Source organism: Porites lutea, chromosome 12 (assembly GCF_958299795.1).
Source record: "Porites lutea chromosome 12, jaPorLute2.1, whole genome shotgun sequence".
Lineage (NCBI taxonomy): Eukaryota > Metazoa > Cnidaria > Anthozoa > Scleractinia > Poritidae > Porites > Porites lutea.
Window position 1 is genome coordinate 15,866,674 of NC_133212.1, and position 15,599 is coordinate 15,882,272.

The 15,599-nt window shown below is 39.4% G+C and overlaps 1 protein-coding gene and 1 non-coding gene across 2 annotated transcripts in view; both read right to left on the reverse strand.

The window, feature by feature from the left end:
• LOC140953982 (receptor-type tyrosine-protein phosphatase epsilon-like) overlaps positions 1-15,599 on the reverse strand; it is a 239,288-nt gene that overhangs the window by 1,973 nt on the left and 221,716 nt on the right. Inside the window, exons 10-24 of the mRNA XM_073403370.1 lie at positions 13,046-13,197; positions 12,254-12,335; positions 11,327-11,403; positions 10,843-10,882; positions 10,603-10,700; positions 9,673-9,789; positions 7,935-8,083; positions 6,626-6,761; positions 4,865-5,014; positions 3,529-3,631; positions 3,337-3,407; positions 2,811-2,945; positions 2,161-2,283; positions 1,002-1,156; positions 30-165 (exon numbers count right to left, since the gene is read on the reverse strand). Of these exons, the coding sequence (XP_073259471.1) occupies positions 30-165; positions 1,002-1,156; positions 2,161-2,283; positions 2,811-2,945; positions 3,337-3,407; positions 3,529-3,631; positions 4,865-5,014; positions 6,626-6,761; positions 7,935-8,083; positions 9,673-9,789; positions 10,603-10,700; positions 10,843-10,882; positions 11,327-11,403; positions 12,254-12,335; positions 13,046-13,197 (1,724 nt within the window). The remainder of the gene's footprint in view (positions 1-29; positions 166-1,001; positions 1,157-2,160; positions 2,284-2,810; positions 2,946-3,336; positions 3,408-3,528; positions 3,632-4,864; positions 5,015-6,625; positions 6,762-7,934; positions 8,084-9,672; positions 9,790-10,602; positions 10,701-10,842; positions 10,883-11,326; positions 11,404-12,253; positions 12,336-13,045; positions 13,198-15,599) is intronic.
• On the reverse strand, positions 14,353-14,425 carry Trnar-acg (transfer RNA arginine (anticodon ACG)). The gene has a single exon. It is a non-coding gene; the product is annotated as a tRNA-Arg (tRNA).

Sequence of the window (15,599 nt, forward strand, 5' to 3'; positions counted from 1 at the left end):
AGATCATACTTTTAAGCAGTTTATCTTACCACATTTGAAACCGCAAAGGGTCTTTTTACGCGAATCAGATTGACGGTCTGTAACACATCCACAGTTTGTTCGTTTTTGAGTTTTTCAATCGCGTACATTACGGTTGCTGCAACTCCACTGCGTCCAACACCGTCGCTGTGGAAAAAAAATTGAAGTAGAAAAAAAAAATTAGAATAAGGATTTGTTTACTCCAAATATGAAAGCAATAGGATCTTTCCAGGTGGTAAGTCGGGTGATACAAATACGCCATCTCAGGTCCCAAGAAAAGCATTGGGACTAGGCAAACAAAGAGCTCATATTACTTAAAATGGTGGGTTTTCTTGACCCAGTGCAACAACTGTCCTTGCTAAGAACTTCAAATCAGCAAGTTTGGAGCTTGCGCCAATTGCCTCGCGAGCTGTCCTAAGAATGTATCCACTACAAACCCTCCCAAAGTTATCCTCCGATCATAAGCCTGTTTTAGACTGAGGTACTAACTTATAGGATCCTTCCAAATCCACTCAACCAAACGACATTCAGCTGCTCAAGAATATTACAATTCTTTGAAAAAGATTCATCTTATGAAACACGTTTTTGGTCAAACCATTTTAAAAGTGAAGGTAGAAAAGAGGGAGAAAGTTAGGACGAAGGGCTGGAGCACTGGGTTGACTTCACACGCAGTTAAATGTTATTTGTAACATCAAAGAACTGAAAACTTCTTTCGAGGATGTTTTACAAGGCTTAAATAGAATCGGAGGACTTTGTAATTCCCATAAGTTGCTAAAAATTTAATCAAGTTACCCCCAAAATAATCAGTTGCTCCGAATGGCAAAAGTTGCCAGAACGTTGCTCCAAATAGCAAAAGTTGCCAAAAAGGTGCCGAGCAACTTGTGGCTGAGGTTATCTGGAACGTTTGTTTTTGGAATTAATGAAGAGCTTATTTATTTATTTATATACCCATGCTTCATTCAAATAAGTGTTGTCCTTCTTACCTGCACTGAAAAACAATTGTTCCATTCCCTGTTTGTTGCTGAGACTTCTGCACCGCGGTCAATAGACGAAGTATTTCCTGGGGATCTGGGCAGGAGTTCGGGTCTGACCAGCCAGTGAACTGTAGCTGCTGAACCGTCGAATTTTTCTTGGGAGGCTAATTAAACCGTCAACATAACAAGTGAAAAGTTTTCGCTGAGATATATACCTGATCCAGTGAGGCTGCTTTGGCCATTGGGCAATTGCTCACCGGGAAGCTATTGTTTGGCAGTCACTCAAACCAATCATTGCAATGAAATGGGTATAGAGCGTTTTCACATGACGTCACGGCGGCCATGATGGTGTTCTAAACCAGTCCTGTGAGAGTTGAACTCTTTTCTTATGTAAACGCTTTCTTTTGTTCCAATAAATTTGCATAAATGCTGGTCACGTGAGTGAAAACGCTTCAATCGAAATCACCTAGAATGTTGTCTTCTATTGATCCTGTATAGTAACAACTGACTAATGATATGCAGATAATGAAAACAGATAACATGCAGATGAGAGACTAAAAGAAATAATGGTGCTTCAGGTATATACCTTTCTAAGTTTTGGGCGGGTTAGCTTATTTACACAGAAGTGACGTATACATGTTTATACAGCAAAGGAGCTGTGTCACGAAATTTATCAAAATTCAAACTGTGGGAACCGCTGCCAAATTTAGTGAAACATTGAAATAACCGTTCAAAACGTTAAAAGAGGGTATAAATGACAAAACAAATACAAAAGGAAGCACGGACGGAACTGAAACTCAAAGAAGATTGAAACGAATAGCAGTTGTAGTTTTTGAAAACTTGTTGGCCTAAGTTCTGTTCTTGTTGTTTCTAGCAATTGCTTTAATGCTTGGGAGACATACTTTGTTTGACAACGAGCTGTGTTTTGTCAGGACAATTTGGGTTTCCCGGAAACTGCCCACCTGCCCCTCCCCTAGGCCAACGTTAACACTTACTTCTCACGTAGGGCAAAATGTTGGCTTTGGGGAGGGGTAGGTGGGCAGTTTCCCAGAAACCTAAATTGATGTCATTCATGGTAAGTTTCAAAACGAATAAGAATGCGTGACAGGCATTCTAGACAACCGTGACAGATCTATTCTATGAATAAGTTAGAAAGGTAGATAAATACCTCGGCATTTGCTATACTGATCTTCCTGGTCGTGATTCCGTTCGTTGTGGATTCTGAAAGCATCTCTAAAGTGATGTTCCCATACCTCGTACTTCCTTTAGAAGGCCAGTATTGTGGGTAGACCTAAAAGTAGTTCATAAAATTCACGACAAAGGACATACATGTAAATGTGAAATTCGACCAAACTTGAATCTGAAATCATTACTAATCGTCGTCGTCGCCGTCTTTGTTATCGTTTTTGTTTGGTTGTTTTTCGCTGCTGTTTATTTGCAGGCAGGCTGGCGATGTGAAGGAACTTCTTCAAGATATCGAACGCAGCCTCACATGGTCTTTTCCAGCCCCTTGTTACCGCCTGGTTAGAAACCCTCGAGCTAATATATCCTCCGATGAACGACTCAAGAAGCTGCTGATGGAAGCACTACTCTGACGAGCTTTTCGCTATACTGAGATAAACAGGTTTAATTCTGACCATGCAAACTACACATGCGTACTAGTGGTGATACTGATTGCGAAAAGGGTAGCATTGCCACATAGTGATAACTGGTAATTTTAAAATGATCTCCCCCCCCCAAAAAAAAAAGGTATACACCAACCTGCGGATATATTTTTCGAATTAAAGTTAAAGCTGAGAGAACTTATATTTAACTGACCTCTTTTCCTTCTTCCAGGCTGTTGAGCATCACCACCGTCCCAATATCATACTGTGATACCATGCGCCAAAAGTCATTAATGGTGTTGTCTAATGGAGCTTGAGTCAGAATGTACGCGTCACGTTGGATATAGTCCTATCGCACAAAAGAAAGAGTGAAAGATTGGGAAGTTCAAAGCGTAAATGGCAGGCGAGTCTTTCGAGAGGAAGGTGCTTGGTGATTTCAAGCGTTATTGGGTTTTGGGTAACGGCAAAGGATTCTGTCTGCATCAGTAAAGGGAGGGGATGGGTAAATCACCCTACCCCCTTCCCTCAACAGCCTGGACCAAAACCTGTCATTGTTGAATTTCATTCAACAATGCCCGGAGAATTGTTGGAAATTCAGTCTACAGAGATCATCGATCCACTGCTACTGTATTTTACAACGACGATATTCTACCTAAGTAACGCAATGGCAGCTAGAAAAATTGAGTCATTTGTTGGATATTAAAGACTATCCCACCAAAATGCAATGATTATGTACTTACGTCAACAAACGAAGCGTTGATGTAATCTTTATCCGGTTCAGAAGACTTTAAAATCAGTCGACCATTATCCACTACGGAGGGAAAAAAATGGCCAACATAGCCCCAATTTAACTACTCATTGTAGCTATTAAATATATAACAAGAATCATGCCTTATAATGAGTATTGAAACGAACAGTTGAAATAAACTCACATGGAAGAATATCCGGAAACCTGTTCTTCTTGATGTTGGCCGGTTGAAGCGCCACCGTTGACTCTTCTTCAGATCCTTCAAACTCACCGATTATCTGCAGACACTAAAACGCGTAGGTACTTTTAAACAAAAGTGCCGTCTTGTAGTTTAAGTTCCTCTCCAAACGTTTCGGGCCTGATCCTTCATCAGTGGAGTTGCAAGTACTTTGCAAACTGTGCATGATTTGCATACGCCATGAAAGAAAAAATAAACACCAAAAAAAAAAAAATTGTAGTGCGCGAGCAGCGCTGCCCGCGGCCTAGAGGATATGGAAGTCGGAGTTAAAGCCGCGTGGATGACTGGTGCCAAGCTGAAAAATAAGGCGCATCTTCAGGCGCTTCTGATGCGGCTTCCAACGTACTTGTAACTCCACTGATGAAGGACCAGGCCCGAAACGTTTGGAGAGGAACTTACACCACAAGACGGTAATATTGTTCAGTATTTTTTGTTAAACATTCCCTTACTTAGTTCTGAAGTGCCACCCAGCTTATCGGAATTTTTTTCCCGTTTTTGGTTTGATTACACATTGTATTAAATATGTAGGCATCATAAGGACCTGTTAATGTAGAGAAAAGTTGTCCCGTGAAAGAAGGTACTGGGCACCCTCCCAGCCGAGTCAACTTAAGCGGTTTTTTTATATCAGAATAAAATTGACTCCTTTGCCCGAGCCAAGAGCTGACAACAGAGCTTGAGCATGCTCTGATTTTCTCGCCTTGATCGGGTTGACCCGGTTGGATGAGCTAAAGTGTTTATATGGAGAAAAAATGGCCTGGCAAGAAGGATGACTCTACCACCATAAAGGAGTGACCCAGCTAGGCGGGTCCCCCTTCAAGCCGAGCAAACATTTTGTTTCTCATGTAAACGGGTTCACCAAGTTTTGTAATGAAATGTGGGAAAAGTTGGCCCTCCCGGGGTGGATAGGGTAGAAGAGTGACCTTTCTACCAGGGACACGTTTTTGTGTAGACTACGAGTAGTCCCTCATTTGCCTTCAGGGATGATGATGATGATGATGATGATGATGATGATGATGAGGAGGAGGAGGAGGAGGAAGAGGAGGAGGAGGAGGAGACAAGATACAGGCCAATGGTAAGTGGACAGAGAGGGTGCTCAATTACTGTGAATAGCCAGAATCCTCTGCAAAATGTTAGACGCCTGAGGCCACAGGATGTGGCGTGATGTCTGTAAAGGAATACTCCAGCAAACCATCCAGGTGAGTGTAATAAAGATAGTGATAATGATAATGATAATGATATGATAATGATAATTATAATTATCTCAACTTTAAGCTACTGATACCTTTAGTTCTTCAGCGTATCCTGTTTGCTTAGAAGTTTTATTAACTCTGGCGAGTTTGTTCATTCTTATCTGTAAGTCGTGAGAGGAAACTTCAGTATTCCCACAGACCAGAGCTACCATCACAGATTGGTGTAAAAACACATATTGCTCCTGAAAGAGAATTAAGTGGATTTATTAAACGCACAAGTGATATTTTAGTGTTGGGCAGCAACTCGTAGATTATGTAACATACTTAGCAAGTTAGCCCGGAGATAAATTAATCCAACAGTGGCATAATAAACGAAGATTCAATTTACTGGATAGATGAATACTTTAAAATTCCGAAAATAAGCCACCCCCGTAAACTCGTAACGCAAAAAACCCTCCGTTAAATCGCCCTTCCAAATATAAGCCCCCCCCTCCCCCCGGGGGGGGGGCTTGTACTTGGAAATTTCCCTCAAAGTAAAACAAAGCAAAAACGGTAAATTTACTTCCAACTATAAGGCTAGCCCGATCGAACTTGAAACGCAAATTTCCCTCCGTAGATAACTTAAGCCCCTCAGAAAGGGCCTTTGAAAAATATAAGCCCCAGGGCTTATTTTCGGAATTTTACGGTAACTTATTTAACACAAGCTTTCGATTCCATCGCGGTATCTTTTTCAAGTGATGGATTTGGACATTTTGTCACGTGATTTATACTGTGAATCACGTGACAAAACATCCCGATAGGATCGCGGAGAGCTCGTAACCAGCTTCTCTGTTCAATATTGGAACCTGACAAAATATTTTGATGGCCTCCCTAACTCTTCTCTTGAACATGTCTTCCTCTCTCGCAAGGATGAAATCGAAAAATCGTGTTTAATAAATTACCCATCTATCCTGTAAATCGAATATTCGTTTATTGTATCATTATGACAGGATTAAGGAACTCTTTCTTCTCTAATAGTCCAATAGCATTTTTTGCTCCCTAACTCCCTGACATGCAAATCAATTTCCCCATACGAGGGGTGAGGGAAAGAGAAAACCCGCTTCCAGATATGTCACGAGGATATTGCTGATTTAGGTCTTTTAACGGAACCAATGAAAGGGAGATGTTCTTAAATAAGGGTCAAGTTTCATTGCATTTCGTCCAGTGTTAAAGGGGGAGAATTAGAGAATTGATAGGCCAAATAAATAAGCAGCTGCCCTAATAGGTCCGAATTTAAATAAAAAACTACTAAATACCAAGGTAGCTTCAGAATAAACGGTGCTCGGACCTACAACACCCTACCGAGAATCATTAGGACAAGTAGAGACAATCAGTGAATTTAAAATCAAGCTAAAACGCCATTTTAAACATCGACGCCTGCGGTACATGTTGCCTTTGTAACTTAGTTAATTGTCTAGTTTTAATGTCTTTGTTTTTGTGTTGTGTCAGGGCTCCATTTAAACTAGCTCTGCTAAATTGGATGCTCCTTGATAAATATTAATTAAAAGTAAAACAAGATAAAATAAACTAAATCACTCAATTCCAAAAAAGCCTTCATCGCAGAAGTAATCTAACTCCAGCGAGTTACGTCCTCGAATAAGCGCCGAAATCCGTATTATGGCCCCTGACGGACGCAGTTAACGAATTAGCGAAAGTGCCTTTTGAATTTCCTTTATCCTGATTGGCTAATGTTATAACGTCTATTTTAACAGGCCAACCACCCTGGTACACAGCTGGGGGCCCTGAACAAGGATTTCGGCGCTGGCTCGCAGACGAACTTGCAAATTAAGCTAAAACAAAAAACATTTGCTTACGTCCTTTTGAACCATATGGGGGCGTTGTCTTCTCATAACTTGCACGTAATTATAAACAAACAAGCTGTTCTGTTTCTTCGCGCTCTCCAACATGGCGTCAATACCGATGTAAGTTCCCGTTCGGCCAACTCCAGCACTGGAGAAATAATAACAGCGTCGATCAAGAAGATACCACTTGACAGAAATGAAACCTTTGGACACATTTGCCTTGAATTCGTGTCCCTTTGGAGTTAACTGTCCCTTAGCAGTAAAAGCTAACCGCAGTGAGCCCTGAAGGGACATTTGTGATTGAGTAGGAAACGGCCAAGGCATAGATCATTTTTTTGAGAAATTTTTCTTAAAAGTGATCTTGAATTAATTGGCGCTTGTGTTACAATTAAAAAACTTTCAGGGTAGTGATATAACAGTGACCTAAGAATGTTCTCTTCGACGACGCCCTATATATCAAGAAGTCATGAAGAAGTAGTTGAATAAGTATGTGGCCAGGGACGATACTCAACTACCTTTAACGACTGGCCCAAAATGAATCTGTGACTATTGGCACTACTGATACTTTTTTTTAGAGTGGAAAAAATAGTAAGATTTGTTACGTTTTCTAAGACTTGCTAATTGTCTGATCGTTTATAAGTCTATAGAATTTTGAAAACGACCGAAACACTTGCATTTAGATTCGTAATTGTTAGGCTCCTTAGCTAAAGGTCAACAAAAATGAAAAAAACAAAAAACAAAAAACAAAAACAAAATCAAAAACAGAACAGAACAAAACAAAAACAAAAACAAAAACAAAAAACCAAACTAACAAACTTCAAAAACCCGTATTGTTCACAGGCTCTCATCAAACATTCCTCTGTTTTTGATATATTTTGTTGGTTTTATTACAGAAAGGAGCCCAAAAGTGTGACTGGTTTTGGTTTATTCACATTCTTTCATGCAGATTTAATCCAATCAGAAGCCAGCTGGAAACTGTCCTCGACTTCTGATTGGTTAATGTCTGCATGAAAGAATGTGAATAAATTAAAAGCGGTTACACTTTTGGGCTCCTAGCTGTAAACATTAATGCAACTTTGCATTGTTTTGAACAGGTTATTATTTTCAATAAATGGAAGAGTACGTCCTTGATGTAGAAGAGGGGGTCATCATTACGAATAATAAACTTTAGTGGCCAAACTAATGACCTGCTGGTTCTAAAACCCTCGTTCCTCGGCCCTCTTAAGAATAAAAACCACGCGCTACGCGCTCGGTCATTATTTTTAAGAAGGCCTCGGAGCTCAGCCTTTATCCTATGCTCAATTTTCTAAGCTCTGCTTACCTGCAGTGCACAACAATTGGTCCTCCCGTCATTTGATGCCTAACGTGAACTTTCCATCTAAATGCCAGAAGGGCTGCGGCGTGATTTGGAACACCTCTGTCAGGCCATGTTGTGTAATGGTATTGAAGAACCTCGCGCTTTTCTGAACCCTAGACGACAGAATAGTCCAGTTTCGAATTAAAAATTAAAAAACATTAACGACACGTTCATACAGTGTTAGCCTCGACGAAAAGGAAAATATTCAGAAATTCTGGCAAGTAAGTGTTGAAATTTGAATATACACAATAAACAGAGTAATAAAAATGACTTTTTCTCGTTGGAATTTGTGAATATATTACTTCAGATTGAGGCTAAGGCTGTAAAAAATGCGTCTTCACTTCTTTAATTCAGCGGTCATAACGAACTCGAAAATGGACTATTAATTATGTGTAATCAAATGGTGAGGAGTGAAATTAGGGAATAATTTCACGCGCGTTTAGTCCAAATCCTAACAATTTCCCGATTATTCCCCAGTTTCACGAGTATACCATTTTATTACCTATTAATATTATGGATGACGAATGACGCTCACAATCGTTGGTTTTGGACAAGTTTATAAAAGTGATTATCGATCTAGAACTCTGCGCACTCAAAACTTTAGAGCTTAAATTTGGCCTTAAGTTGAGAATTTTTCGACAAAATACCTGTTTGAATCCTTCTTGGTGTGCTCTTTCGTGTGTTTAGGTTTTTTAAAGCGTCTTTTAATGCCTGTAACGGAAGGTTGCCACGGCAATTTTGTAATGTCACATGTAAAAATTTCAAATCAACGTTGAAATTTCGCGCCAAAGTTAAGGAGTATTTTGTCACCCATGATATTAAGTAAATTAAATTGTTGTGAAACATGTATAGCAGTTTTAAAGCCAAGTTGTCTAGATAATTAAGTGCCTGGTATGTGACATGAAAAAAGAGAAGGTTCAAGCAAATTGCTGGTCGCCAGTGCATCGGAACGATGTTTTGGTTGCCATAATAAGGGGATATAATATCATAAGTTGTTAGATTCCAGCTCATTTTCAAGCCAAAAATGGCAACTCCAACATGTTTTCTGGGCATGATTGAAATGAATAAATAAATGGGCCACTTTCTTCTATGACATATACATGTGCAGCTATGAGACGCTGTGAAGAAACGGATCTTCAGAAAACGTTTAGTATGGGATTAGGTCACTACTTTACGGGAAATTGATTAGCAGTATGAAAAACCGGAGTTTCCGTTTCATAGTCAGTCTAGTATGTGGGGTAAAGATTTCAGTGTGTACTCTAGAATAGTGTTGGAAAATTGCATCTTCTGGTATAGGATAAGGGTTCTAGGCGCCTATAGCAGCGCTCCCAACCCAAAAACTATCAAAGCCTTGCCCCCCCACCCCCCAGGCTCTAAAAAGCAAACCCAATACAATAACTACTGATGTAACCCAACCACCTCACTCCCTCACCCGAGAGTAGTGGCCCTGAAAAACATTTTTTTTTTGGGGGGGGGGGGGGGGTAAAACCCAGATTATCAAAGTTGCCCAGATTGAAATTTCCGATTATTATAATACCCAGAAAGGAAAGCTGAAGTAAAATCACTCTAATAAAATTGGGGGGAGTTGTCACGGGTGTTTGAAGGAATCGTTTGTTTGAGAAGGCTCACTTGTCGCGATCGAGTTCTGCTTATTTCTATAAATGAGTAAATGGTATTTTTTTTCCTATTGGTATAAGCTTACCTTCAACAACGTGAATGTTCGAATGACATAATCTGCAAAGGTTTCAGTCTTTTGAAGAGAAACTGTGACGGAACCATACTTGGAAGTCTTTTCTGGCCAATACTTTTCACACTTTGTCTGCAAAGGATGGCAGAAATCAAACGAACAAAATTAAATTCAAAACTTGAAAAAGGAAAAAAAAGCAGTAGAAATGATAATAATAATAATAACAACAACAACAACAACAACAATAATAATAATAATAATAATAAATAACAATAATATATTTATAATTGTACGGATAACAATGCTAGCCGTTAATATTCTATTTACAATTATTTCGCTTTAAAAAAACCTATTCCGTCAAAACACTATTTGCAATTCCTTTGGGTTAAAAAACACTTAGTTTTGATAAGAAAAATTTCATTTAATCAAAAAAATATTCGAATTAAAAACATTTCACTTCAATTAACAATAACAACAACAACAAAGACAATAATAATAATAATAATAATAATAATAATAATAATGATGATAATAATAATAATGACACCGATGACGGCAAAGACAGCGACAATGATAACGATAATGAGAATGAGAACATTTTTCTCGAAGATCCCAGGACGCTGGTTACAAAAATCTATATTAAAATTGACACTTCACCTCCCCCTTTTAACTTATTATTTATCAAAATATTTCGCCTGTTAGTGGTTGCCTTTAATCGTCGCAACCTCGTTTTCATGCCTCGAGGTTGCAGCCTGGCTGTTTTGGCATGAGTGAACTTAAGAAAGAAAACACGGCTCATCGTGGACAAAGTAGCCGAATTACTGATTAAAACTTATTAATCATTAAATACTAAGCGTCAAACATTGAGCGACCAGTTTCCCTTTGCTCAATTGTCTATATGCACAGGTTTTGCTGTAGCTGGAATTTGCCATCTTACAAACGTACCTTCCCTTGTTCAACCGTGTTTGTCAGCATAACAATGCTAAGGCAGTTCTCTTGCCAAATCATTCTCCAGAAATCATTGACTGTTACTTTATTTGGACCTTGAAAGACAATAAAAGTTTCCATTAGCCAAAATGCACATGCAGCCATAGGCATTTTCCAAAGTGAACGAGTAAGCTTTTCAAGTAACTAACTTTCTTAAGTAAATCGAATGTAAATCAGAATAGGGAAAATTCAGCGAACCTTGAGTCGCAATGTAACTCATTGTCTTCTCGTCGTATGTCTAAGGAAGAAAAAAATCACCATGAAATAACTGTTAGTGGCAGGGAACAGTTTTCATGTACATTTACCAGTGTATCGTCAACCAATGGCAAGAGCCTGCGTAAGAATGGCTTGGTATTGATTGTTGCACTGTAGGTGCATTAGGCGCACATATTGGCATATTACTTTGACGTCCACGACAGAACTATGACGTAAAACTTGCAAATGCGATGTTTATGGAGGACGTGGACAGAAGACGACAATTTTTGCTTTATCAAGTTTTGAGCGTGGATGCAGTCCTTAAGAATTTAACTCTAGCAAAATTCGCCTACATATGACAAATTGAGCGAGACTTTATTAGACGTGATAAAAGATTGAAAGAACGCAAAGTCATTTTTTCAGTGATATTTTCACTGCAGTCGTCTTCCTGATTGTTTAAGCACCCTAGTCGCAGAAATATACGAACCGGAATGTAACTGGCGTTGATGTAGTCAGATTTCGAATCGCCATCTTCTTTTCCCAGGATAACGCGAGAATGGTCATCTGTCAATAAACAAACAAAATGAGAAGAAGAACACAAGAACGATAATTATTGAGACCACAACCTATCCATTAGCTTCACCGTTATTCTAGCTGTGCAGATCTAAAAGGTCCTCAAACGGACTCACGTGTGCACTGAGCTGTGCAGACGTGTTTTGCGTGCTTCGATCTTAATTCACGAATTCCTCTCTTATCCTGAACCTACATATTCTGAAAACCATTCACGCTGACTATATTCAAATCCCCATGATTATTAAAAAAGTAGGTTCATAGACAACACTTGCTAGAGGTTTTAATAACTGCTTTTCTTTGTCTGTGTTATCATTTTAGAGTCAGTGACTCCTTGTCTCAGGGCCTGTTTACATGTTTAGAAAGCCTTTGTCAATTTGCCAATCAGGTTGAAGGGAAATTCGAAATTCGCTGAGTCCGTTGGGGGCCCAAAACCAGGAGATCGGCGCTGCTTCGAGAACGTTACTAGCTGGGGTTAAAAACAAGAGTCGAAAATTATGGTGTGTAATCTTACTTTTAAATTCAAATTATAAACATCAAAATAGTGATACTTGGGATGTTAGAGATTTCAGTTCGCAAACAAAAGTCGTGATCGCCCTTTATCGTATGTGTTATTCCTTTTAATCATGAACTGTAACTTAATGTAATTAGCGATAGAAAATTGATACAAGTACTAAATGTTATGTCGCATGTTTCATTAGTTCAAACCACTTTCAAAAAAGCCGGGATGTAAAGGGTCTCCGCTTTTTTTCTTTTGGGGCGGGGATACTCGAATATGAAGTCAAGTCAGCAGAACGATGTAGTGAAAAAATAATTTAAAAAATAAATAAATAAACAAACTTACAGGTGACTATGTTACCATAACGATTTTTAGATTTGTTGTTCGTTGCAACCTCATAGGTAGAAAGCATGCCTCCAGGCAATTCCTGCAGAGAAGGCATTAGGACAGACAACATCGATTAATGAGGAAATGCTTGAGAGCACAATTATCACTTTTTTTAACGTAAGGTTGTGTTCTGTCCTAAAATAAGAGGTAGCTTTTCGTCTTCTTATCCGGCTACTGTAATAATACCTAAATTGATGTATAAATCAGTAATTATTTTAACCCTCGGACGTGCAGAAGGGGGGGGGGGGTGGAGGGGGTGGATCCCACCCTTCCCCCCATAAGGTTTTTCTGAGTTTTTTCCTAGGGGATAAAACATCAGCACCTGACGTTTTCTGTGGCTGTTCGTTCAAACCTCGCGCAGATTTTGAGACAAGTTCATTAGTGGTGAGTTGCTATGGTTACGAGATATGACGTCATAAGTAGCAGGTGGTCAAGCCAATAGTTTGGTGAAAATACATGCTTTTTCAACTTCTTTAAACAATAAAAGTAAATCCTGTGGCTAAAATCGTGCCAAGTGCTTATTTATGTGTTATTTTTCATGTAAAGAACAAAAAAAGAAGAAAAGGAAGAAACGAGTAGGCAGAATCTTCATATCTAATATCCGGGGCTGGTCAACTATCCACTTCCTAACCGAGGCCGTCTTGGCTTAACTTGAATGACGCTATGATAACAGGGTTTCGCGAGGGTTTGCGAGACAAGTATTTCTAGCAAATGGTTACTAATGAAATGGCATGCATAATTTGGACTTGCCTTAAATTCTTTTCTCAGTACAGCTGCTCCGTTAATGGCCTTGCTCTTGAAGTACGCTACAAAATCAGACGCGGGAACTGGTTTGGGTTTGCCGTCAAATGCTTCACTATACACAAGCTCGTCTTCTTTAATCTTTGCTGTCTGTGCAGTATCTGGATGAAGCAAAATACCTCAAGTCTCACAAACAACATTTAAACATTGTATTCGGTTTATCTTCATTTTACTAACTGGTAGAGCTTGTTCTATTAAATTTGTGTGTTCAGTGTTCGACTGAATTTCTCAAAAGAAGTAAAAGGGGTCTAAAAGGACAACCTTAGCCTAACAGGTTCTTATACGCGGGTTTTTACTGTATCAATAAGAACACAGAGTCAAAAACAAAGAGTCAAGCTCATAGCTCTTGATTTCAGAGATGTTTGTATTATTATACAGTATAATCAAAAGTAGGTTGAGTTTGATTGTCCGGGTGAACTTAGTCCTGAATAGGACTGTTGTTGTTGACAGTGACTGACGTTTCGACAACCTGCGCGTAGTCATCTTCAGAGTCAAAGTGAGTTGTATCACGTCAGTTGACGGTATTATACTCTGGTTGTTGGACTGATTGGTCAGTCACGCTGCGATGTTATTGGTCGTCTGTCAGTTAAGCCGTGATGTTATTGGCTATGAAGACTCGTAATCAGTAATTGGTGCGTTTCGATCCGTCTATTGTCACAGTTAAACAGTCGTCTATTGTTAGTCAAATTGTCAGTTCTCCAGTCGTTCTCTCGTAGTTAGTTTTGCTTGATCTCGTCAATAATGCCACCTCCCCCCCCCCTTCTTGTTAATGGCCCCTTCAGTATCCTTATTAACGGGTTTTGACTGCAGTAGAGATTGTATGAAGTTTTGCACGTTTGGGACCAAAAGATATCTTTGGAATACTGTCAAATCCCGTTTACTGGTTAATGCGGACACTGAGGTGGTCATAGAAACCGACCGTAATAATTAGGTGTCCGTATTAAGCGGGTGTTCGTAAACCGGGGTTTGACTATCAACAATCCTATGCACAGTCGCATGTGATCGAGTGGTAATCGAGACAATCAAGACCCTGTCGGTAAAGACAGCACCAATCAATTTATATCTAAGAAGTTTTATGTGATGACTTCAATTGAATGCTAAATAAGGACAGTAGTTAGGGTGGGCTCCTGGCCACTCAAAGGATGCCGCCGCCGCTATTGTTTTAAGGCTATTGTTCTAAGTTGTCAATCAAATTAAAAATTCAAGATGGCGCTCGGAGAGCGCTCTGAACTTTTTCGGAACGTTTTCTGAAAAAATGACTCTACCAGGACTTGAACCTGGAATCTCCTGATCCGTAGTCAAGCGCCTTATCCATTCGGCCATAGAGTCTCTATTAAAGAAAAACAGGGCATAGCGAGGTTTTGATTCCCGTACCTTACATTTCGCTACCATGCTACCATGCCGCTACAAGCTATTCAAAGAAAAATAAAGATCTAATGCTAAAAGTAATTTATTACAGTGTTTTCAGATAGCGTTGACATTTAGCGCATAAGATATCTAGGTCCCCGACCATATTATCGTAGATCAAAGTCTTCTCTTCTTTTTTCACTTCTTTCTTCTCAGCGTCGCTCTTCTTCTCTCTTTGTTGTTTTCTGATCTCTTTTCGTTTGAGGATTCGAATAGTCTCTTTCAGTGTGATAATATGAGCCTTTAGATGTTTTATTTCTGTTTGACAGCCATACCAAGCATCCCCGACTTCCTTAGATGTTGACATCTTTACAGCGTGAGCAATCTAAAAGTTCCTAGAATGTGTGTGTGTGTGTGTAGTTTTATAAGAAACGCGTTCCAGTGGATGGTTTCGTATGCTAATTCACGCGCGCTTCAAAATTTGCATGAAAACTCGCTGAGTCAGCTAAAATAATGTTGCTCCTAGGTCTTAGAAAAAAAGAAGACCTGAAAGAAAGAAAGAATTGAACCCGTAAGCTTTAACGTAATGAAAAGTTACCTGTCGTCGGTACTAACGCTTAACGCACTGCGCTAAGCCCGTTCCCGACGAAAGAAAAAGAAAAAATAAACTAGTCTTTCTCATTATTGGTCATTGACTTTAAATCATTTGGTGGTTTTTAAAAAAACCGTTTGTGGGTTCGTCCAAAGACGAATTAGTAGGATCTGTTTTTCCTACTTAGAAATTGGGAATGGTACGCATAGTTAAATGGGTAGGCTGAGATTATTTGCCATTTCTCGCCTGGTACTTTCTCAGAATAGTAGACGGCAATGTGTTTGGCAGGGAAGCCTTCCGGATCTGTACCAATTTGCCGGTTTAGTTTAAACACGAACAAATAAAAGTGTCCATGATATTCGTTCCAGCCCTCGTGTATGACGGAGACGTCTTCGTGATGTTCCCAGGTGAGTTCGGAGACAGTCTTTAACAAATCGACTAAATCGATTTGTGACTCAAACTTAGAGGCTCTCAAATGTTCGTTCTTTGATACATGCCTCTCGTTGATATGATCTGCTTGCTGTTGTGTCAAAAACGTTCCCTCGGTTTCAAAAGGCGAAGCCA